This window comes from Erpetoichthys calabaricus, chromosome 5 (assembly GCF_900747795.2).
Source record: "Erpetoichthys calabaricus chromosome 5, fErpCal1.3, whole genome shotgun sequence".
NCBI classification, from domain to species: Eukaryota; Metazoa; Chordata; class Cladistia; order Polypteriformes; family Polypteridae; genus Erpetoichthys; species Erpetoichthys calabaricus.
Window position 1 is genome coordinate 53,666,329 of NC_041398.2, and position 26,864 is coordinate 53,693,192.

Here is a 26,864-nt window from a genome sequence, read left to right on the forward strand (position 1 = left end):
TGTTGTCTGAGGCTATTGTCAAGCGCAGACATGATGGTGTGGGGTGATTCCTATTTTTTTAAAAGAGACAAAAAACAGCAGTTTTACCAAGGGATTACATTGCTCAGTCTCCCTAGGAATCTTTAAGTTAGGGTATTATGTTTCAACCATTAGAGAAAAGAGTTAAATGAATTTTGTTTAAACCATCTTTAAATAACCTTGTATTAAAAATGCTGATGCCTGGTGGTATTCTATTTCTGTAGATGGCTTCCTCCTTTATCCAGGCAAGATGAAGACTCCAGTGAAGTGTTTGCAAATAAAGTTCAAGAGGTAACTGAAATTTTTTAAGGATCCTTTTTTGGTGTGCATTCAATTTGGATTGTGAAAAAATTAGATATACTTGACCAATATTAGCTGTGGAAGTAATTTTCAGCATTGAAATTAACTTTTTATTCTCACATTTTCTTAAAAGATACTTTTATTTATTGACATGAATGCCTGGATAGGCATTAGATTATTGTGACCAATACTTTTATTTATTGACATGAATGCCTGGATAGGCATTAGATTATTGTGACCATAATTGGATTATTGGAGATTAGTAAATTAAGTGAATGTCAGATATCTTTTAATATGCTTTGTTTTTCAGTATCCTGTATTTAGTTGGATAAAACATATACAATTTTGCTAATACCTATGTCCTACATAAAAGATGATAAAAGTTTTTATGCCACTTTACCGCAGTCGTGTCTGTGTTTATACATGGCTGCAGTTTAGCGCACACTTTTTTTATTAATTGGAAGTTGGCAAAAACATGAAACATTTAGTACTTTTGGTAAATATCATAGTCCTTCCTGTAAAACAGATAAACAATTACATTTTTGCCATCCCACCCTACTGCAGAGTTTAGGTTTATATGATTTTATTTTTGCACCGTCATGGCATATATTAATTTGCCACAAATAATTGTGTATAAAGCATTTTTGACAAATAAAGAAATAGTGACCCTTTGCAATTTAAAATGGTCTATGTGGGGCATCGGTCCAAATGTGAAGATTAAATTCTTAAAACTTACCTAACTATTCCACTTTAAATTAGGAAAGATTTCATTTCAAAAAAATGAAATGAGGTATGTTTATTACAGCAAAAGGGGATTGAAAATAATGCATTTTATCACAGATTTTTGGCACTGTTTTTGTGGAGGTTAGGATATGTTTCAGGTCACTTGTCTGTTCAAAACCACCGTTTTAGTGTTTTTATATCAATAAGAAAGTAAAATGCCTCAAAACAATTCGTGTCTAAAACTGTGTAGCAATGTAGCTATATAATAATTATTTACTACCAAACTGAATACTGTATGAATAAGTAGCTCAAATATAGAGTTTCATGGTATTGCTGCTGGTTCTCAGATGTGGGTACCTGGGTTGAAATCTTGTGTTCAGTCATTGTCTGTGTGGAGTTAGCATGTTCTTCCCACAGGAATGTGGGGTTTCCCCCCATGAGTGTGATGCATTATTATGATGGAAGCCACCATATTTTCAGTTCATAAAACCCAATACCCAGCACTATATATGTTGTTCTGGTTAGATCTGGAAGATCATAAAATAAATGTAAGAATAAAAATTCAAGAATGATAGTAGTTTAGCTTACCGCTGTATGCGGCTAACAAGCCTACTAAAATAATGCTGTTGATGCACTATTAATCTAATATGTAGCTAGTGAAGTGCTTCTCTTTTTATAAAGTAATACAGCCAACAAGGCAGTAAATATGCATGATATTGCAAGATTAAAATGTACAAATATTAATGCAGATTTTAAATTGAGGAAGGCACTTCATGTGTCTGGAAGTTGAATCACTTAAGCAGTTTTTATTCAGTTTATTTTTATGTGAATGTTTATTTGGAAAACACATGCGTTTAAAACATATGCACATATATTAAACTATTTTTATGACAAATATATTTTATTGTGTTCAAGCATGCTCTGAGTACTCAAATCATTCTCAAAAATAAACATTTATGAAACGAGCTGCAGAAATTAAAACCCCAGAAGGTGAAACGTTACTGTGGTGATAGATAATCAACAAGGTAAAGAGCACAGCCAGACTCTCTTAAAATAGCATAATCTCACAAAAATATGACACAAATTGTCTGTTTTACAGTGTGAGAAAATTGACATACTGGGCATGTTTTAAGGCTTTTGTTTTCATTTTTGGACTGGTATTTTTTTTTATTTATTTAGAAACAGTTTTGTACAAGAAAAAGTCCCTGACTCACCATAACACACAAAAGTTCATCCAACTTACTCAAAAACGATCAAACATTCCACATTTATGGCGACAAACCAGTTCTGAATCCTTTCCACCTTACTTTTATCCTACATATTTTTTCTGTAGTGCCCCACCCAGACTTTGTTTTTACTTATCGTGTGAAGGAGGTGTGTAGACCTAACACAAAGAGTGTGTACTGTTGGTGACTAAAATGTATTTATACTCGTGCTGCCTCTTTCAATCGGTGCACTGATATTCTGTTTTTGAGTAGGTTAACAGTGTGGTAAATGTTGCATACCTAACAATGTCACAGCAGAGGAAGCAAGACTCTTTTGATGGAAAAAGAATTGTGCTTGTTATTACTGGCTTTAAGAGGAAAAAAGAAGTGTCATATCAGACCCATTAATTAAAAGTGGCAAAGGGAGAGCAAGTATAATATACATACCCACTAGTGAGCAATATTGTGAAATTGTGTAGCATGTCTGTAAAGAAAGCAAGAGCAAGAACAGAGTAGTAAGCCATAAAGCAGCTGGGGCAGTGAGTTCAAGAATGTCAAAATCACCATATAAGTAATGTCAAAATATATTATTTATTATGGTATTAAAAAAAAAAAAAGGAGAGGGCAAAGTGAACCTTTCCACTATTGTTTGAATGCCAGTTACCAATGAAAGGATTCATAATTACATTAGGACAAAAATAAATGGAAAATAATTTTTCAAATGCTGGAGTAACCTTTTCAGCTGATTAAATACAGGGAAGAGTCCACAAAGTAGTGATGACTGAAGGAAGGTGACAGCATTACAGCCAAGTCAGAGAATGTACTGTGCTATTTGTTGCATGAACAAAATACATACCCCCTCGCTCAACCAATCACAACAGAGATACTTTTAAGATGGGTTGTGCTCAGCATGCTAAGTAGACACTTCTCAAACAGTGATTTAAAAAAAAAAAGTTTTATTTTTACAGTTTAATAACATTAAACTAAATTTTGCTAATAATTTGCATCCACCGTTTGTTGTTCCTGTCATATGGAATGCGGTCTGCTCCGAGCGCCAGCTATTTAGGGGTGTGCAAACTACAGTAGTTTCCTTTTCTTTTTTTTTTTTTTGTTCCTTGAGGAGGCGCAAAAAAAAATTTCTTTCAGCTTTGGGGCGTCAAATTTTTCACCGCCCCGGACAACATGAACTCCACAATTTATTTTTCAGCTTTAGGGCTTCAAATTTTTCACCGCCCGGGCAGCATGATCTCCAATTTATTTTTCAGCTTTAAGGCATCAAATTTTTCACACTCCCGGGCAACATGATCTCCAGCTACGCCACTGATATATAGATATTAATTTAATACACAAATTTTACAATAAATTTTCATTTTTTATTATAAGTATACATTTATTATAAGTATCCATATTACTAACCGAGAATGGTAAACCGGATATGGAAGCAGGTATGCCCGTGGACGCAGGAGACATAGTGCGCAGGTGCCACACAAACACGTTCGAGTGAAATGGGACAGACTACGAACGTGCGCAGACGCCACACAAAGCCAACAGCTCCAGAGTGAAACGGGAGAGACTACAAACAAACGACACGCAGGCGCCACACAAACCCCCCCACAGACTACGGAGTCCATAGAGACTACGAACAACACAACCACACAAACAAAAGGAGTCAGCGCCCCACCCCAGAGTAAAACGGACAGAATACGGAGTCGAGAAAGTTTCACAAATCAAACCCGAAATAATACGCTACCCCAGAGTAAAACGGGACAGAATACGGAGTCGAGAAAGGCTCAACAACTAAAACAGCTAAAACAACAAGCCCGCATGGACAGATACAATGAACTTGGAGGCCTACAACGCATGTCTCAAACTGCAGAGGCAAACCAGGCACGGGCAGATACAAAGTGAAACGAGAAACACTATGGAGTCCGCAGTGGTCCACAATGCACCGCACTGCATAATAGTGGGGAAGGAGCTCCGTATTACATAGATGAATCACATAACAGTGATGCATTATTGACAGTACAACCACAGAAATCGCTCCGTATTAACAGTAAGTGCAATTGTTCATATTACTAAAGGTACACAACGGAGAACTACTGGAGTCTTGATCACGTCTCCAAAACTATACAGCTCCACAAACAAACGTGGGCGCCTACAACGCGAAGCTACAGAAACGAGCCCACATAGACACATACAATGAACATGGACGCCTACAACGCGCGCCTCAAACCACAGAAGCAAGGCAAGCATGGATTCAAAACAACACAGGCACCTACAACGAGCATCTGAAACTACGGAGGCACAGCAAGCACGGGTCCAAAACGCCGGGGGTAGGCGAAAAACAGAGTAGAAAACAAAGTAAAACGTCATGATTAGGTTATAAAGCAACGAGGCCAAACACATGCAGAGCAGGTTAGAGATAATGTAAACTGGAATTCAAAACACTCAAAAAAGAACGTAGGCACGAAACACATTCAGAGCAAGATACAGAATATGAAAGCAGAAAACGACGACAGGGTCAAAAAATGAAAGTAAACATTGCATTAGTGCAAAAAACGAGAAATTATTACTCTGAGAAATAACTAAAAGGCAAATAGTAATCGAATATATGGACACAGGAGATATGTCAGAAGTATGTAAATACAGTAATCCCTCCTCCATCGCGGGGGTTGCGTTCCAGAGCCACCCGCGAAATAGGAAAATCCGCGAAGTAGAAACCACATGTTTATATGGTTATTTTTAGAATGTCATGCTTGGGTCACAGATTTGCGCAGAAACACAGGAGGTTGTAGAGAGACAGGAACGTTATTCAAACACTGCAAACAAACATTTGTCTCTTTTTCAAAAGTTTAAACTGTGCTCCATGACAAGACAGAGATGACAGTTCTGTCTCACAATTAAAAGAATGCAAACATATCTTCCTTTTCAAAGGAGTGCAAAGCAAGCAGTCAAAAAAAAAATCAATAGGGCTTTTTGGCTTTTAAGTATGCGAAGCACCGCCGGTACAAAGCTGTTGAAGGCAGCAGCTCACACCCCCTCTGTCAGGAGCAGAGAGAGAGTTAGAGAGAGATAGAGAGAGAGATAAAAAATCAATACGTGCCCTTTGAGCTTTTAAGTATGCGAAGCTCCGTGCAGCACAGCATGTCGTTTCAGGAAGCAGCTGCACACAGCCCCCCTGCTCACACCCCCCTACGTCAGCGCAAGAGAGAGAGAGAGAAAGTAAGTTGGGTAGCTTCTCAGCCATCTGCCAATAGCGTCCCTTGTATGAAATCAACTGGGCAAACCAACTGAGGAAGCATGTACCAGAAATTAAAAGACCCATTGTCCGCAGAAACCCGCGAAGCAGCGAAAAATCCGCGATATATATTTAAATATGCTTACAAATAAAATCCGCGATGGAGTGAAGCCGCGAAAGGCGAAGCGCGATATAGCGAGGGATCACTGTACTATAATCAGAAAATTTCAAAAATGTGTTTTACCTCACATGCATTTATTGGTTACTTTCCAAAAAAAATTATTAACTGCTGATGATGTGGGTCACTTTGTCTGTGCTGAAATTGCAAAACCTATCCTGAATTATGGTACAAAGTCATTAAACACATCTCTCACAGACCTCATTTAAAAGATTCACCACATTGGGACCCAAAGGATTCCACATATTGTTTTTACGTAAGTTCTGAAATAAAAGTGAAATTAATGAAATAGCAACAATCTTCAAGGTGTGTATCCGGAAAACCAAACACGGGGGTTGGCGAGCGAAGCAAGCAGGGGGCGAAGCCCCCTAGTACATACATAAAAACTATACTATATTTACTTTTATGCAATCTTAATAATTATTATAACATAATGACTGATTAATGTGATACCTGCGCTTGTTTCAATGAACACAAAAGTTTTATATTCGGCTCAATATTTGACAGCGCAACCCGAAGTTGATATGAATCACACGAAGAACGTTAACCATACACAATTCAGCAACACAACTAATAGTAATGAATGATAACTACTGTCGCAAGATGAGTGAATGTGACGTAGCACGACTAATACGTCGGCTTGAATTGAATCTAGGTGAGGGCATGGAGCGCTCTGCCTATCAAAGCATACTACGCAGTTGTCTGGCGACTACGTAGGGCCTATGTCGTAGGCGACAGGCGCCAGGATTTATTATATTTCAGAGAAATGACACATAAAATTATGAAACCTTTAAAAGGCTATTTACGCGAATATTTCATTGCACGTATTCTCGTTATTGTGTTTCTAAGGAGGACCGTTGAAATATTATTTAGTTAGAAAATTGTCTTATTTGACCGCGTCACACCTGTATCGGCTCAAGGCACACCAGTGTGCCATGGCACACCGGTTGCGGAGCACTGTTCTATACAATTTGAAACTGGAAAAAAATCAAATTCTCGCTTATTTAATTATGGCAAGATCTAATTAATAAAATTTCAGAATAAGCTTTTATATTGTGGAAAAGGACCGTCTCTCTTCCCTGTTATTTTTTCCTTTGTTGTGTAAGTTTATCTTTGTATGGAATATTATTTTTCCTCCAATAAAATAACTGTATAACATAATTCTTTAAAAGTCATCTATTTACTAAAATATTCTCTTCCAAGATGCCAGTTGTATTTATACTGTGGTAAAAGAATGCTATGCACTTGTGTACAGCAAAACTTTTCAAATATTGCATAACTACCTTGTGTATTCAAAATTTGTCCACCTCTTACGTTTTGACTAGTCAAAATTCTAATTGAAGATGCCTGTACAGGTAGTCCCCAGGTTACGGACATCCGACCTACAACTTACGAACAAGGCCACAGCTGCAACGCATGCGCCTCAGTAACTGCCGCTCTGTCATCTTCGGCCTGCAGACGCTGCAAGTGGTGACTGGACGGAGGCTGGATGGTGGCGACTTCGCTGCTTGCGCAGTGTAGTGTCCCTCGGGTGGCTCCTGGCGGCAGTCGGTTTCACTGACCGCCCACCACACCCCTGTTCGTTCTAGGTGCGCAGCTGGTAATGCTGCAAGGGATGATCCGGTTGTGGCTGAACGGGGCGGCAGGGGGTAGCATTGTAGTATGCCTCAGATGGGTGCGTGTTGAATGGGGGCGGAAGTGTTGCGTACGCTGCAGGCTAGCATACTGTAGTGGAGGTGACTGTGAGGTAGGCTGGTGATGAACCGCCCCTTGCTGCCCCCATTCATTCTCAATAGCAAGCCTGCTTGTACTGTTATGCACATAGCAGGAAGTTGTCTATTGTCAGTACAGTACAGGGTGGTCCAGATCTAATTATGCAGATCCAGATACATATGGATGACTTTGATTTACGCAGGGACAATTCCAGTTCGGCACGAAGATGATTCTTCATGTCGTCAGTTCGCACACTTCTCGATGGTCCAGGATTTTTCGGGTGATTTTCTATGTAATAAACTGAATAAGTTATAGCATAATGAAAATTGCATAATTAGATCTGGACCACCCTATGCATCAGACGTGTTGACGACTGGTGCCTTCCTGCTGTGATAGCTGTGCAGAAGAGCTCATCTTAACCTTTTGTCTTCACCCTTCAATAATGTCTCTGAAACACAAATCTGATGCAAGTGCTGGTGATACAGTAAAGAAGATAAAAACCATCACCATGGAAAATAAAGTAGAAATAATAAAAAGGTCAGAGAGAGGTGAAACATCATTCATTAGCAGAGCACTTGGTTACAGTCGGTCAACAATAGCATTTGTTAAAATAATGTACCTGTTCCGACTTACATACAAATTCAACTTAAGTACAAACCTACAGTCCCTATCTCGTACGTAACCCGGGGACTGCATGTAATTAATTGTTGGTCAGTTTGGATTAAATATATTAAAATGTAATTAAATATGTCAAAGACTAATCCATATTACTAACCGAGAATGCTAAACCGGATGATGGACGCAGGCACATCCGGCAATGGGCCGTAGCTGCAAAAAGACGTACTGTGCAGGCGCAAAAAGAGTCCGCGAGAGTCGGCTGAGGAGCCGAGAAAGGCGGACAAAAGAGGGCGAGAGAGGCGGATGAGGGGCCGCAAGAGGCGGACAAGACCACAGAAAAAAGGAGTGAGCACAGGAAAAATGGAGAAATGAGGAAACGCAGGCAAAGCACGAAACACATTGCACACGAGACTAGACCCAAAAGAAAAAAAAAAAAAAAAAAAAAAGAGGCTCGCGCACAACAGCAAGGCACCCCCCCCCCTACAGGCACCGGACGGGACACACACCAAGAGGGGGATTCAACAAGCCCATGGAACACAAAACCACCCCACAGACCCTACAAGCAAGGGACGGGACACACACAAACAGGGGGATTCAACAAGACACAGGAACACAAAAAGAAAGAAGACGCTCGCGCGACAACAATCCTCAACCCCCCCAACACACACACATACACATCCATAAGAAGTGACACCCAAAGCCACATATTCTAAAGTGAACATCAACACCTTCACACTAGACAGCATAGGTGTCAGCATTGGTGGATCTCCTTACAATAAAGCACTATTAACCGTTCAACTGCAGAAAAGGAAACATATTAACAGTGACTGCGATCCTCCTTATTACTTATCCATATTTCGCATGCTGAGAAAGAAACAAGTCATGAATACACGGTCACGGGTACAAAACGAAAAGGAAAGGATAACAGGAACAAACACACGAACACGAAAGAAACAACAAAATAGACGGCTATGCAGCATAGGTGGATCTCATTACAATAAGGCACTATTAACCATTCAACCGCAGAAAAGGCTCCATATTAACAGTGAGTGCAATACTCCTTATTACTTATCCATATTTCTAAAAGAAAAAATGACTCGACTCCAAAAACGCAAAGCTCAACTAAAGCTTCTAACTAACGATGTACCTAAAAGTAAAAACTTTATGAACTGCATTAGATCCTACAATAGTTCATTTAATATGCACAAATCTACATCCTAGATCCACATGACGCAAACTATCAATCAAAGTGCTGCATCGCAACAGACACGGATTCAAAACGAAACACCTCCCGTCTCAGACATACGTTAATGGCAGCGAAGGCTACAACGGGCTTCTCACACAGCACAGGCAAATCGATTACAGCTCCAAAACAACACGTCCCAAATACTACACATGCAACAACGCGCCTCTCAAACGGCACAAGCAAAACATACACCAGGAAAATTCATTCGGATTAATGAATGTCATTTGCAATCATTGTCATTCAGTTCACTTCCCTGAAGAAACAACTGGCAATACAAGTTATACATTTACACGTTGTTGTCAAAAGGGTCAAATTACAATGCCTTCTTTACATTCATATACTGAATATCTACAGAAGCTTATAACTGACGATGTACCTGAAAGTGAAATCTTTATCAACTACATTAGATCCTACAAATCGGAATCCACTATGAACATTAACGGTGGCACTGCACGTGACATCCGTCTTGAAAAAATGTTGTTTATTGATGAATGTTCAATGGCATGAACAAACGTTTATGAATAATAATATTCGATTTGGAGGAAAGGTACTTTTATGAGGAGGAGATTTTAGACCGTGATTAGCTATTCTTCCAGATGCCATGCACTCAGCTATTGTTCAGTGCACCTTAAAATACGCAGACAATTGGCATTGCTTTCAAAAGATACAGTTAGTAAAAAAGATACGATGTCCAGAACCAGATCATAACAATTGCTTATTACAACTGAGAGATGGTACACTCACCAATACAGATGGACTTCAGCAACATATTATTACAATTCCTCAAGCCTTTATCTGCGACGACTTAGTTACAGAGAGATTTGGAACAGCAATCTCATTAGACCAAATGCCCCTTTTAACACGACGCACTATATTATGTCCAAAAAATATTAATGTGGAAAACATAAATACCCAAGTCATTCCATTACTTCCTGGAAAGACACAACTCTTTCTAAGCTCTGACAAACTTGACTCTGATCACAACAATAACCATCTTAAATGACCTTACAAGTTCTGAGCTGGAATTACCTTTTACACTTAAACGGCGTGTACAAAGAAATTTTCAAATAAACCTTTACACTGTGCCACACACTTTATTGTTTGCTTTCTATTTGCATCATCTACACTGTCACACTATTCTATATCTCATTCATACATCACGCTCTTTGTCATTCCCAACACCAGGGGTTGGCGAGCAAAGCGAGCAGGGGGCGGAGCCCCCTAGTCTTGTCTAGTCATAATATATTTAGTTGGAAATAACCCTGTAATCTCAAGCTAGGTAAAAGTCGGCAAGAAAGCTGATTATGCAATTAACAGCCTAGTCCATGTTTTAATTCTCTGCCAGGTTTCAGACCTTCTTGTCCTTTCATTTTGACCGCTAGGATTTAAAGTTCGTATAAGAATAAAAAAATTTACATTATTAAAGCAATAGGGATCAGCAACTAAATAATTAAATATAGAAATTAAGACCCTTAACAATTGATAGTCTAATCTTTGGTGTTTGAAAATTTGCACTCTTTTCGTTAGAAAAAGACACCAAAAAATTAATGCATGGCTTGCAAATATATCTGATGTTTTCAGAACTGTAGATGTAAATACAGTTTTTTTTTTTTTTTTAACAAAAATAATAAATATAAATCCTAATATGATTTCTTCTTTGCTTATAATGATAATACCTTTTATCTTTTGAAGCAGTTTGTTTTTTCATTTTGTTGTTCATGCTGTAAAAATTACTGTTGTTGCAGTAATATGCTCAGTAAAACTACTCTGCTGTTTCTTGTATATGCAATATATATGTATAAAGAAATTTGCATGTCAGCAGAGCTTATTTCATAGTGCTTGATGGCTACAGGAACTGAGCAATATAAATTCAGATTTTAGAGTATCATCTAGGGGAGCAGTGGTAGTTAATTGGACAATCTAAATTGGCACCCTATGAGTATAAGTGTGCCCTTCAGTTGAATTTTGCTTTGTCTTGAATTGGTTTGTTCCTCACATCTGGTGCTGCTGAAATATGTTCCAGTCATCTCAGCCCTGCCTCCAGCTGAAATAAGTAGGTTTAGAAATAAATGAATGGATACATTATCTAGTATTCAGCCAAGATGAACTCCTTTCTCATCCCTTCTTAAAGACAGCTACTCGAGTGTGTTTCCCAGATCTATAGCAAATCCATTGTACAGTGGGGCAAAAAAGTATTTAGTCAGCCACCAATTGTGCAAGTTCTCCCACTTAAAAAGATGAGAGAGGCCTGTAATTTTCATCATAGGTATACCTCAACTATGAGACAAAATGAGAAAAAAAATGGCTGACTAAATACTTTTTTGCCCCACTGTAGCTTTGAAATTATAATTGGAATTTAGGGTTTCCCGGTTTAAATGACTTTTTTTTTTTTTAAACTTTGCAGCACTATTTCACATATGTTTTGTGATCACCTGTAAATTATTTATAAAATAAGTGGTTAATGGATGTTAATTTAAAAAATATGTATGTTTTTATGTAATCGTACCACTTTAAATTTCTAGTAGATAATTTTTGTTTTGAATTGAAAAAACTGATACCTCACCTGGGCCACGTTTTTTCATTTTTTGGGCAGGATTGCATGTCATCTTGTTTATCATGTAACTGCATTTGGAGGGATACTATACTTCTGCTTCCTTCTACACTTGGCTGTTACTATACCATTTATCAGTAAACTCGGAAAAGGAGGCACAGGCCTCAAATGCCTTTTACAGCATTTCTCATATTACTTCTGAGTAGAAATGAAGTTAGTCTAGCCCAAATAAAGATGCACTCTGACACAGCCTCCTGTCTTTCTCTCCTACATCTTACCTATGGAATACAAGTAATTTGGCTTTTTTTTTATTTATTTATTTTTTTTACATGCTACAAGGTTCTAATCTAGTTTGCTACCCTGATAAATGCTAAAATGAAAAATCCTATTTATGGTATTTATAGCCCTTTGTGCTTGTTACCAGTTTTAACATACTGAATCCTTTGTTTGTCTACCAGCTGCTGGCAAAGGAGCTTCAACTTGTAACAACACAGATTACTCGAGCAGACAAAGCTGAACACCTCAAGAGGAAAAGACATGTTGCACCTCATGTAAACTCAAGTGAGTATTGATATTTATAAAATTATGGCATTCTTTCAGTAAATGCATGTTATTAAAAAATGTGAAAAAATGCTTGTTTTTAAAGTTTTAGCACCAATTTGGGACTGCTGGAAGTAACTAATTTTAGGTTATGCAGCATTTGAACTCAAATTTTTACTTTCTTCATGGAGAGTAAAAATAAAAGTCCATAATTAGTTTTAAGTTTCATTTCAGTATTCTCAGGTTTATATATAATGCTAAAAATATATTTTGTGTTTACAGTGCCTTACATATTTTAATCATCATTCTGTAGCTTAAATTTGTCAGTGCCAGGCAGTACTTGTGAGTGGATCAACTGGTCACAGTTAAATTTGCCATTCTTGTTAAAATCCTAAAATGGTAGAATTCTGTTTATTTTTAACTAAATTGGTTCATAGGTGTTTCTGATTATGAATCTCTGTCAAAGCTTAGTAGTATCTTACCCGTATTCAGTCTCCTGCATTTAACAGTTTATATTGCACTGCTTTTGTTACAGGTGTGTGCTAAGATAATTTTTTAACAAAACAACTGTAACAAGTTTTATGTTTCTAATATTTAATTTTCCTGTTCTTGGTAAAGTATACAGTGCTTATAAAGTCCTCAAATTTGAAATAAGTTTAAGATATTTTTTAACTTTGAAAATTTGATCAAACACATTATTTTATGCTGCAGAAATATTATTTATAAATTTATTTGGAGGACAGAAATAAAACAAACATTATAAATGTCACCAAAAGAAGAATAAATTTTTAGGGAAGAGGTATTTTTCAAGCATCCGGCGCCGCCGTGAGTGGCAGCCTTTTCAGCAGCTCCGTGTATGACTGTATATGTATGTGTACTTTTCTACTTTTATTTTTCTATTTTTATTTTGTGAATTTCCCATTGGGATTAATAAAGTATCTATCTATCTATCTATCTATCTATCTATCTATCTATCTATCTATCTATCTATCTATCTATCTATCTATTTAATATGATTGTTAGATGGATTACTTACTGTATATATGCATGTATTTAATGCACTGAATTTCAATATGTATATTTATGTTGAGATTACTATAAAAAATGAATGAATGATAAATAAAAACCTCTAGTACTTAGTTCTATAAATATTTATGCCCAACCAGTTAGAACTTGTTAATAATCCTTAGAGCAAGTCTGTTCATTTTTATGTTTAGATTAAATGAGTATGTTAGATGATAATGACGTTTGCTAGGTTTTTGATGATTGTTGTTTAGTCTGTACATATAGTACATTTTTTTCTTATTACAGGTCAAACATTAAGTACTGCATCCAGTACTATCTCTCCGGGATTTCTAGGTGCAAACTCATTTGCAGATGATGCAAAAATTGCAGCCATGGCTAAGAGAGTCAGTGAAGTGCTTCCTGATGTTCCACTTAGCATTATCAAATATGACTTAAGTAAGTCAGTAATTATTTTTTGTACTTTGGCTATAGTTAAATTATTTAAACTGCTTGTAAAAGTTTTTTTTTTGTGTATGCATGTTTTTCATCCATGCATTTCCAGCCCACTTATTCAGTTCAGATTGTCTATCTCCTAAGGTTATGTTTGGTTCTTGTGTTGATTTGTTTAAAAGGTATTTTACCCCACCTCCTTATGTAGTGGTAGGGTTTTCAATATTTATTACATGTATTCCTTCATATCAACAGAAATGTCCATTTTTTTGGTTTGTTTAGGTTAGACACTTGCCACCCAAGTCTTTTTTCTCCTCTCTCGGCTGCCCTGGATGCATCAATAAGACCTATTCTTTTTATATCCCACGACAGCACTTCCGTAGTAGTGCTGCTCTTCATCAAGTCACCCTCTTCACTTGCTTGAATCCGTTTATCCTCACCATAACACTTCCTCCACACCAAGTCATCCATTCTCACTTGCCATATATCTTCTTTTACTCCATGATACTCCACACATCCAGTGTATCATTCATTCTCTTTTCTTTCCAGCTTTGAAACGTGTTCCTTCTATATAGACTGTCTCACTTCCATAGAGCATGCTTCACCTCCCATAGCTTTTGTAAAAGTTTTTCTCTTCAATGCCAGAGAGGTTCCTTTCTGAAGTTCTAATAGGGTGAAGGTCCTGCAATTTCTTCCATGCAACTCTCACCTTAGTTATCACTGGTATGCCCACACCTTTATCTGTACTCATCTTGTCAGTTGAGTGATAGAGCTTTCCAGCTTTCTCCAAAACTATTCCATTGCTGATATATATATATTTACACTTACTACATAAACATTTTGCACCATTCTGAGCCACTTCATAAACATCTTGAATGTAAATATTGTTTTCTTCTTGAATAGAGAAAACGCACTGCATTGACACAACCATCACTAATCTTCTTGAAAAAGCAGAGGAAATGCCTTCAGGGTCTGGAGGTGCTTCAGATTTGCTTTCCTCATCCATCAGGGCCACCACTTCAGGTTCTACTCCTGCATTAAAGGTACAGTAAACATGTTACATTTTGACTTGAATAAAGATGTTTTTCTGGGAGCGTTGTTATAATCTGTATAACATAAAAAGAAAAATATATATTTGGCCTCCTGGAAGTCCTAATAGTTTTGCTACGCTGATGTAGTTTGCTCAAAAATTGTTTTTCCAGAGGCAATGTCGTACTATAAACTTCTTCTTATACAAGAAACAATTGTAAAGGCCTAGATTAGATCTGTGTAGAGTTTGTATGTTTTTCCAGGGTCTCTATGGAATATTCTTAAGGTGCTCAGATGGATTCCTCCCAGATCCAAATTGCATACTACTGTACCAGGTTTATTGGTTCTTTTCAGATCCATGACAGATCACACGGGAGAAGATACTGTAAAGAGCCTAACACCTATTTGTTGTGTTAAACTCACCATTTCTAATGTAGTACTAAAATATTTGTTGTTTGTGTTTATAGCTTGCCTGCCCCAGTGCCTAATGTTTTATAGCATGACCACTTTCTGTGTAGAGTTAGCTTGTTTCTAAAAGAACTACACCTATGCAAAACCAAATTAACCCAGGTTGTAAAATGTCCTATAGATGGAGCATGCTAGTGAGATTATTTATTGTAGTAAATTAATGAAGGGGTGGGTGCATGCTTTTTTTCATATTATTTAATTAGGTTTTAATGACCTTCATCTAGATACAATGTTTCTTACTGTTTTTATTTTAAATATGCACTTTGAGCTACATTCTTTGTATGAAAATGTGCTATGTGTCTCTTGAACCTGCTACCGTCTATAATAAAACTGAGCTGAGCCAGACATATGAGGACACAAACACATACAGCAATAGGTAGGTAGAAAGTGCAACAGTGCTTTTATTAGCATAATCCAAAAACAATGTCCAAAAAGTGCAGTGTTCCATTTATAATTAAGTAATTCAATAAAAAAATGTGAAGTGATTTTGGATGTTAAAATCCATCAAATCTTTCTTTAAAAACAAGGTTAAAAGTCATAGAGACAGATCCTTTTTCCTCAAACACAAGCACACAATGCTGCCCTCTACATGCAGATTTCTCCTCGGCTTACCCCATGCAAGATCCAACAACCAAGGATACGCCCAACTGGTAGGTGCAGTCAATTTACTCATCCAGGCTCTGGTCCCCATCGCCAGCAGTTTGGCAACCCGAGCTACATAATCTTCCACTGCCAATCCCTTGGTCTCTGCAAGAACACCACATATGGGGCCACACCTACAACCCGGCAGTCGCTTGGTTGGAGCATCCCTACCTTTAGCCAGAGGCTCATTCCCGACCACCTGCCTCTGTTCCTTTCTGTATGGCTCTGTCTTTCTCTCTCTAACTCTCTCTCTCTCTCTCTCCCCCTCCCATCCTCCAATTAACTACTTTCTCCATCTCCTTTGGTTCTGTGCCTTTTCTGTACAGATGATCATCCTGATCCTCTCTGCCCATGTAGGCTCCTTACAAACCCTGTAGCCTAACTTAAGCACGGGTGCAATGAGCTGCCCCCTTTGAGGCATTATTTATGCACCTGTTCAATCCACCCGCCTTCGCACATGTATGCAGCATGGTCAGTCAGCACCTTGATTAACCGCAGAGTGGAGTGACATGCACTTACACACACCTGTACCCAATTGTTGCCTTTACTTTCCTGTGCACGATTATTTAAATCTAGCCACCTGTTAAGCTGCAGACCCGCTATACCAGGAAGGTGAAAGTGGGTTGTGCTAAACTGTATGCACCAATTTTGTTTTTTTTCTTAGTGTCAAAGCTCTTGATCAAGTTTTTCCTATACAGTAATCCCTCGTTATATCGCGCTTCGCCTTTCGTGGCTTCACTCCATCGCGGATTTTATATGTAAGCATATTTAAATATATATCGCAGATTTTTTGCTGGTTCGCGGATTTCTGCGGACAATGGGTCTTTTAATTTCTGGTACATGCTTCCTCAGTTGGTTTGCCCAGTTGATTTCATACAAGGGACGCTATTGGCAGATGGCTGAGAAGCTACCCAGCTTACTTTTCTCTCTCTCTTGCGCTGACTTTCTCTGATCCTGACGTAGGGGGATTGAGCAGGGGGGCTGTTCGCACACCTAGACGATACGGATGCTCGTCTAAAAATGCTGAAAGATTATCTTCACGTTGCTATCTTTTGTGCAGCTGCTTCTTGAAACGACATGCTGCACGGTGCTTCGCATACTTAAAAGCTCGAAGGGCACGTATTGATTTTTGATTGAAAAACAAACTCTCTCTCTCTCTCTCTCTTTGTCTGCTCCTGACGGAGGGGGTGTGAGCTGCCGCCTTCAACAGCTTTGTGCCGCGGTGCTTCGCATACTTAAAAGCCAAACAGCCCTATTGATTTGTTTGCTTTTCTCTATCTCTGTGACAGTCACTGCTCCTGACACGCACTCCTTTGAAGAGGAAGATATGTTTGCATTCTTTTAATTGTGAGACAGAACTGTCATCTCTGTCTTGTCATGGAGCACAGTTTAAATTTTTGAAAAAGAGACAAATGCTTGTTTGCAGTGTTTGAATAACGATCCTGTCTCTCTACAACCTCCTGTGTTTCTGCGCAAATCTGTGACCCAAGCATGACAATACAAAAATAACCATATAAACATATGGTTTCTACTTCGCGGATTTTCTTATTTCGTGGGTGGCTCTGGAACGCAACCCCCGCGATGAAGGAGGGATTACTGTAGTTTTCCCTTCCCAGAACAGTATTTTTGTTATTTCAACTTATTTCTGAACTTATACCATTACATGGAATATTGTAAATGATGATGTTATTATATTTTAGAAAATATCTTTTTTTTTTCTTTTAAAGACATTTTTGAATTTTACACTTGTGCTATAATATCTGCACACAGTATAATTTCTTCTTCATACATATAGCCATCTGGACATGTATTCTATGTTGTCTTTCTGGTGTTTGGAAGTACATTTGCGTTCAGAATAATAGCAGTGTGTTTAAAAAAGCAAATAAAGTTCAAAATCCTTATAATAGCTTTTATTTCCATACATGAAATGCATTGAGAACACTACACATTCTATTCCAAATCAAAACATGAAGAAAAATGTATCAAATTTGTTTTATTCCTTGAAGAGATTAATTGAATATTATCAATTAAAATAAATTATATAAATTTGCATGTAAATTCACTCTAAGACTATTTTTATAAGAACATGTGTTTTTATAAAGATTTACTTAAATTGAGATCTACAAAGACACTTATTCATAGGCTTTGTGAATACAGCTGCAAGGTTTTTCAAGAGCACTGCTTCATCTATGTATATTTGCCATAAAGTTGCTTAATGTTTTTTCCCCACTGTAAATGATAGAACCTGAAAGCATATTGCTGGGGATGACGGCTAAAATAACACCAGTGTACTACACTTTTGCAGCCACGGTATATTAAATAATTATGAAAGTTATACTTTTCTGTTACAGAAAATTCTTACAATGATTTCACAGCATTATTTTAAATTCACTTTGTTTGGTGCTGTTATCAACACTTTTAAACATTTGTTTATTTAAGCCAGATGTTTCAGTGTAACTTCTATATGTTATTCTATTGCTGAGCAATTCTTGATATTTGATTTCTTACTGTTTGGCAGTTGTACATATCTTCTATAATACGCTACCGTGGCTGTTTGTCTGTCCGTCCAGAATTTTAAATCACCTGTAGCTCGCAAACCATTTCACCTATTGACTTGAAATTTGGTCCACATATACTACGTGACGTCTACTATCCGCATTCAGGGTTTTGATTTTATTACTCTTTTTATTTTATTTTATTGTAGAATCAACTCTCTGCAGCGCGCAGCAGGGTGGCCGTGCAGTGCAAGCGTACAGGCTCCGTTCTTATTCCCTACCACCTTTGCTAATCATTCTTGAAGCAGATAGAAGACTTAAGTGCCAGATTATGTGAAAAATTAAAGAAAACGTACTAAGTAATTGCAACATAAAAACTAACTTAAATCAGTTTTAACGCGAAAAGATGCAGACGAAAGGAGAAGCAGCGGGCTGCTATGGTGGAGAAAAGAAGAGCTGCTCAGGAAGCAACAAGCACATCAACCTCTGAGCAAACGAATGCTAAACGTACAGAGAAAGAAAGAGGATGAATGCTCAAGTCAAGTGTATTCACTGCAGGTTATCGGTTAAATATAAAAATGGAAATTTTTAAATCCTTGATGGTCAATGGCAATGTTTCCCTTTTCTTTTAAGCCAGCCTAGTAAATTTAGGTCCATAAATATTTGGACAGAGACAACTTTTTTTCTAATTTTGGTTCTGTACATTACCACAATGAATTTTAAATGAAACAACTCAGATGCAGTTGAAGTGCAGACTTTCAGCTTTAATTCAGTGGGGTGAACAAAACGATTGCATAAAAATGTGAGGCAACTAAAGCATTTTTTTAACTCTCTGTCCAAATATTTATGGACCTAACTGTATCTTAATAAGCAGGTTACCATATTAGCGTAACATACACAACATTAAACATCAGAAATCCTGTTTCTCTTTTTTTTCCTTTTTTTTTTTTTTTATAGCAAACCGAGTTTGTGCTGCACACAAATGACTTCACTCCGCACAGTTCTTCTGCTAAAACTGTACTTTTTTAGCAGGCTTAAGAGGTGTAGGGGTGAAGTAGAAGAAAATATACACACCATTACACACTTTTAGTAATGGCGTGTGGTTATTTTGTTGTCAGCCAGTGGGAATATGAATATAAAAAACAGTAATGTAAGTGATGGAGATTCTCTGTCACTATTTAGCAACATAAACATAGTGTGTGTAGTTCTGGGACAGCTTCAGCAATGTATTTATTAAAATAGACTGGTGACAATAATACAATTAAAAACATACAATGTAACATCATTAGATGATATACAGTATATATTAAAATAAAACTTGCAAGCACACACCAATAAGTACTTTTTTGCAGTTGTCATTTTGCTTGTTATATTAATTAATGACTAAGTAATGATATAAGCTGAGGGTAAAAAGTGTCCCTAAATCTAGAGATGCAAGTTTAATGGACCTGTATAGTTTACCAGTGTGGAAAATGGATATGAGTGACTGTAAAAAAAATGGCGGAGGTCTTTAATAGTACTTTTTGCCTTTAAAAGGCAGCATGTGATTCGTGTCCTGAACAGGAGAGAGCTGTGTTCCTATAATATACTCTGTAGATTTGACCCCCCCTCTGTAGAAATTTGCTGACATGAGCAGGTGCCATAACAGGATGTTGTGCAGCGAGTGCTAGTTGGGTCACCTTGCCGATGAGCATAAAAGATATTTTGCTTTTCTTAGACTTTAAAGGAAATAGACACTGGAGAGCTTTCTTGACAGTTGCCAAGATGAGCTGTGCTCATATTAGGTTATGACTTTGAAAACTTAAAACTGGCGACCCTCTACACTCCATTCCTGTTGATGTGGAAGAGAGTATTGTGCCTTTTTCATGAAATCTTTGTCTAGTTCCATTGTTTTTGTAACCTTCAAATTTGTGGTATCCATGTGGCAGTAGACTAACCTTTTCCCAGTAAGCTATCTAATTGTTTGAGATCAGGCTTGTGGTTTTGTTATCAGCTAATTTAATAATGGATTTGGAGCCATGTCTGCCCACTTTATTCATAGGGGAACACCAGACTACAGAATCTGCACACTCCCATTTGAGATGGCTGTTTTAGGGCTGTGTGTGTGGAGGTTGTGATGCTAACAGTTCACACGTTGTGGGTCTACCAGTTATGATGCTGAAAATCCATCTTTTTGAGTGTGACCCCAAGTCCAGGAACTTGGTGATCAGTTCTAGTGGAGCATTAGTGTTAAATGATGAGTTGTAGCATAAAAGCAATCTGGCAAAGAAGTGTGTATTATACAGATGTGACAGGAAATTATAAAGAACAAAGATGGATGTATCTTTCATGGTCATCTGAACTACCCTCAGAATACTAATGTTCAGGTGAGTCTTAAAGCCACACCTATTTACAGAAAATCTTGAGGTTGCCTAGATTTACTATTCCTCTGCTCACTCCTGAATTTGTGCAGCTCTACTAACCCATAAACCATCCAGAAGCTTTGATACTGTTTTTGTTCTTGGCACTAATTATAGTCCTGCACTACTTGTGCTCAACTTTGAATTTTTCTCAGTCTCACCTGTTAACTTTGTACATTTTAGTAATTCAAATTGTATGTATTATGGTCTGTACTTTTAAGTTGTCTTAGATAAAGGAAAGTGGTAAAGACTAACAGTAATATTTTACTTTCTTGTGTATTTTATTTACTGTGCAGAAAATATTTGATCAAATGTAAATGCTTTATTTGCTTTTTAACTGAGTAACCTGTTAATGCGGTTTTTTTCAATAGCCTGTTTCAAACACATTTGAAAAGTCTCCAATTGATAGGCACTTATCACTTCAAGAAAGAAAAGAGGCTCTATATGAATATGCAAGGAGGTAAGCAAAGGAGAAATCTTTAGAATACAGAATGTGACCATAAATTAAAAGTTTTTGAAAATAAATGACAAAATACTGTTTGAGTAAACATAACTGTTATAACTTAAAATGATGTGTAATAAAACATTGTCATTCCAAATACAATTCCATCACAAAAATGTAATTTTAAGCTGATCAGGCAATATTTTTTTTATTGATCAAGGTAAAATGTTAGCATTACATCCTAACTCTGTAAAATGTTTTGACTGAAATATCTGAAGTACTGAAGTATACTTTAATGGGTGACATTTCCAACTGAGATGTGTGCATTTCCCATCTGTCAAATAGAATTTTAGCATAGCATGTTTTCTCAATTTACTTTCTCAAGTTGTTTTTTGAGAATTTAGATACTAGTGAAGATGAGCAAGCTTGATGGACTGAAGTATCATGATCGTCTCTTGTAATTTTTAGGAAACTGATCCATATTACTAACCGAGAATGCTAAACCGGATGATGGACGCAGGCACATCCGGCCATGGGCCGTAGCTGCAAAAAGACGTACTGCGCAGGCGCAAGAAAGGGCGGACGGGATACAAACCAAGAGGGGGATTTAACAAGCCCCTGGAACACAAAAAAAAAGAACACAAAACCACCCCACACACCCTACAAGCAACGGACGGGACACACACAAAGAGGGGGATTCAACAAGCCCCTGGAACACAAAACGAAAGAAGACGCTCGCTCAACAACAATCCTCACCCACACACCCCCCCCCCAATCAATAAGAAGTGACACCCAAAGCCACATATCTAAAGGAAACGTCCATATTAAACATACGTCATCTCAAAACCTTCACACTAGGCAGCATAGGTGGATCTCATTAAAATAAAGCACTATTAACCGTTCAACTGGAGAAAAGGCTCCATATTAACAGTGAGTACGATCCTCCTTAATACTAATCCATATTTCGCACGCTGAGGAACAAACAAGTCATGCATACACGGTCACGGGTACAAAACTATTCGGATCGGATAACGGAACCAAACACACGAACACGAATGAAACAAAAAGAATACACGGCGGCGCATACAATGCGCTTCGGAAAATACGTGAGAAAAAATGTCTAGAATCAAAAAACGCAAAGCTCAAGTAACCCCGTTACAGAGACGTGCCCAAATGAACAGACACATTGAACGTAGATGCATACAGCGCGCGTCTCAAAGTGCTGCATCAAAACAAGCACGATTTCAAAAGAAAGAGCTTGCGTCTCAGACATACAAAAAAGGGAGCAAAGCAACGCGCATATGACCGGCCAGAAAACAAGCAAGCAGGACTCAAAAAGCAGAAAGCTCAACTGACCGACATACAAAAACGGACAACGCACGATACAAACCATGCACGACGTAGAGTGAAACGGACTTTGCGCAAAGCGGAGGCGGATCAATTAAAACTCAAAAATAGCGCGTCACAAATAATGGACATGCAACAACGCGGCACTCAAACACCACAAGCAAAACATGCCCGTCGCAGACATCAACACCAGACGTCTGCTAAACTCTTACGCCAGTTGGCTGACAACGCTTTCAATAATGAGTCCACTATTGAGGAAAATTCATTGGGATTAATGAATGTCATTTGCAATCATTGTCATTCACTTAACTTCACAGAAGAAACAACTGGCAATACAAATAATGAATTTACACGTTGTTGTCAAAAGGGGCAGATTAGACTGCCTCCTTTACATTCATATCCGGAATATCTACAGAAGCTTCTAACTAAGGATGTGCCTGAAAGTAAAAACTTTATGAACTACATTAGATCCTACAATAGTTCATTTGCTTTTGCATCTGCCAGAGAACATAACAGGACACCAAAAGGCAATGGCCCATACTGCTTTCGCATATGTGGTTAACACAACGCACTATATTATGTCCAAAAAATATTAATGTTAATCACATTATTAACCAGGTCATTTCATTACTTCCTGGAGAGACACGGCTCTTTCTAAGCTCTGACAAAGTTGACTCTGATGACGACAATGAACATCTGAATTTCCCATTAGAATATTTGAACACTATTAACCCGGATGGATGACCACAACACAACCTTACCGACAGTTCCCCGTTAAACCTGCATTTGCCATGACCAGCAACAAATCACAAGGACAAACCATGGACAAGGTTGGCATCTACCTCTCTGAACCCGTTTTTGGACATGCACAACTTTATTTTGCCTTCTCATGTGTTCGACGTTCATCTCACATTAAAGTTAAAATTAAAAATGATCCATGCCAAGGAAGACTCATTCAAAGACAAGACACCATCTTTACTACTAATGTTGTATACAGAGAAATATTCCAATAAAACATTACTCTATGCCAAACACTCTATTTTGTATTTATATAGGCATCATCCAAACCTGCACACTATTCTATATCTAATTCATACATCTCACTCTTTGTCATGCCCCAACGCCAGGGGTTGGCGAGCGAAGCGAGCAGGGGGCGGAGCCCCCTAGTGTATGTTATAAATAAGAACATTCAAATTCTGTTCAGTGCAGATGACAGATTTAAGATATAATGCAGTGTTTTCTCAAAGAAGTAAATAGTCCCGCCCAAATTGCACACCATCCTTTCCTTTTTAATTGAGTGCTTTTCAGACTACCACTGCATGTATTTTGATTAAGAGGAGCCATAGAAGCTTATGAGTATACACAGTGACAGTGTTACAAAGAGGCATGTAAAATGTAATTGTAGGTATAATATAAGAGTATATTTTTTTCCTACTTCTGTTTTGTGAAGCACAATTTTCTGTAAGCAACACTCAAGATTACATAAATACAATAAACAAAGGTTACTTTTGTGGTAAGAATGTAACTTTTCTTTGTAAATTTTTGAATAAATGTGTGTGTATATGTAATTTTTTTTCTCCTTCTAACAGGCGCTACTTAGAGAAACATGGACCGAATCAACACAGTTGCCAGTGACCTGGGTATTGGAAGTCTAAAAGAACAGATTTTTTCTCTTGAAAGCCATTATTTTTGAAGGATTTTAGTGACCTGTGTGGAAAAAAATGTCACATGCAGAAGTTTTTTTGTAAACCACAGATAATGTTGAGTGAGTCCTAAGAAATAATTAAAAGAGGTTTTTGAAATATTTCTGCATGGAGTTTATGCATGTGCCACCTTGTTCTTTTAAATCCTTTATCTGAACAAAGATGATTATTTTGGTAAAGTTTGTACTTTAACCCAGTTACAGTGATGCATTGTTATTTTTTACAAAAGTAAAATTAATGTGAAATTTCAACAAGCAAATGCAAAATGTTTGTAGTGCAGCTGTCCACTCTGCCCTCCCCTGAGCCCCAATCAGAACAAGCCATAACATTTGTCTAGGACCTGTATGTTCACAGCTAACTTGCAATAATAAATGGGAGTATCAGTATTTATTATAATGATAGGCAGATGATAATGCAAATACCGTAATAGTAAATTAGTGGTTATCTTATTTTGCTAGAATGTACTTATTTTGCGTTGGTCTTGGGTCTTACATTTACCGTTGGGTCTGAGGAAAAAACTTCAGGTTCTAAGCACTTACAGCTGGATGTGTGCAATTATAAATACATAGCCTGCTACCAGGTCTATTAAAGAATAGAATATATTACGGTCCTGGTTCAGATGTATGTTTTTGGCTGTCCCTTACCATAGATATTAAAATGCTGCAAAAATATTTTGTAATGTACTTGAACAAAAGAAATTAATTTCCCATTATTTACATTAACGGTCTCAAAAGTTATTCTTGATGCAAATGGGTCTTATACCTATTCAGTTTTCAAAATGCCTCACCTTTTTTGCGGTAAAGCTTTATATTTTATTTAAAAAGTAATTTATATGGTTAGAACTTAATTGGTAAGAAATAAGTGCATTATGTAAGAGTACATTAGTTCCAATGGTGCTTATAGAAATTCTGAAGACCCCATATTGATTCTGTTGAAAAATGCTGCATCTTTCCTTTTGGAATTTGAACTCGGTAAGTTGTGTGCTGTATACTTAAGCAGAATTTTACTATTTCTCTCTCTCTCTATATATACATACATATATATATATATATAAAAGCATTCACAAAACTAAAGATTTGTCAAAACACACATTGGTAAACATATAGTACCTATTCATCTTGAAGGTGTTGAAAAGTAATGAAATGCTTTTTTATAATAAAAAAATAAATATGCACTTTTTGGCGTGGTTTTTTTAAAAAAAAAATAAGACTTAATCATGAATTAACTTATTATACATATGCATGTTTAATAATGTGGCAGTCATTTTGATATGTGTATTACCCAGGGAAAAACTTACTCAAAATTAACAAACGCATTACAGAAAGGCAAGGGCACATTGATTGGTTTTTCCAAGGGTATTTATGGTTTGCTCATTAAACATTGCAGGTATAATTTTAAATCCTTATTTTATTAATGAGAGGATTTTTATTTTGTTAGATCAGTGGTTAAAATGAGATTATTATTATATCCTACAATTGTTTAAACAAATTCCAGAAACCCCTTTCCTGTATTTGTAATCTGGCCATCAAATGTTTTTGTTTATATGAAAGTTTTTTTTTTTGATAATTGCTAAATGAATGCTATTGGAAAAGAATTTTAACTGCACATTTTTACCAAATCTCACTTAACCTTACTTTGGGTTAATCAAACATTTAATTTTTCTTTGATCTTGAGAACCAAAGTTAATTCTGGTGATCATAAATGTTTATATTTTCAAGCTATTTGTGTACTGCTAAAACAGAGTCTAGACTGTTAATCGTAATATTCAGACATGGACAAGATGAGACTGTTAAATGTTTTTGTGAAAATCTGTACATGCTTGTGATATGCTGGACTAGACTGATTGGTGCATGTATCAGACAATAATCAGAAAATTTGTGCAAAACCAATTAACAAATCAATTTTTCTTTTAGTCGATTTTAATGTGGTATTTGAATTTAGTATACTTGTTGCCTTGTTTAATCGTTCAGTCTATAATCACATTCAGGGAGTATTATTATTACAGTACAGTCTAAACTGAAAAACATTCATCACTGGAGTAGGGTTAAACATTAAATGAATGCACTGTTGATAAAGACTAGCTTTAGCATGCAGTAGAGATGACCGCAATAGCACAGTTATAAACGGAGGGAGCAAGTTAATTTCAACGTTAGCAAATTCATCAATTCAACATATTCTCAAATGCACTTCCACTTAAGAGCCTAGTTCTGATACAGTAAGTACAAATTGTGTGAAATAGAAGAAACATAATTCAGTGTGTACATTTTACATACATTATATATATATATATATATATATATATATATATATAAAAATATAATGTGTGTGTGTGTGTGTGTAGATATATACAGTACTGTGCAAAAGTTTTAGGCAGGTGTGAAAAAATGCTGTAAACAAAGAATGTTTTCAAAAATGGAAGTGTTAATCATTTATTTTCACCAATCAAGAAAATGCAGTGAATGAACAAAAGAGAAATCTAAATCAAATCAATATTTGGTGTGACCACCCTTTGCCTTCAAAACAGCATCAATTCTTCTAGGTACACTTGCACACA

General features: G+C 36.9%; 1 protein-coding gene across 1 annotated transcript in view; it reads left to right on the forward strand.

Annotated features, from left to right (window-relative positions):
* Positions 1-25,484, forward strand: part of aup1 (AUP1 lipid droplet regulating VLDL assembly factor) — a 43,003-nt gene extending 17,519 nt beyond the window's left edge. The window contains exons 7-12 of the mRNA XM_028801537.2: positions 243-309; positions 12,249-12,351; positions 13,642-13,791; positions 14,689-14,828; positions 21,190-21,278; positions 24,197-25,484. Coding sequence (XP_028657370.1) covers positions 243-309; positions 12,249-12,351; positions 13,642-13,791; positions 14,689-14,828; positions 21,190-21,278; positions 24,197-24,242 — 595 coding nt within the window. The 3' untranslated portion in view covers positions 24,243-25,484. The remainder of the gene's footprint in view (positions 1-242; positions 310-12,248; positions 12,352-13,641; positions 13,792-14,688; positions 14,829-21,189; positions 21,279-24,196) is intronic.
* The last annotated feature ends 1,380 nt before the right edge of the window (positions 25,485-26,864 follow it).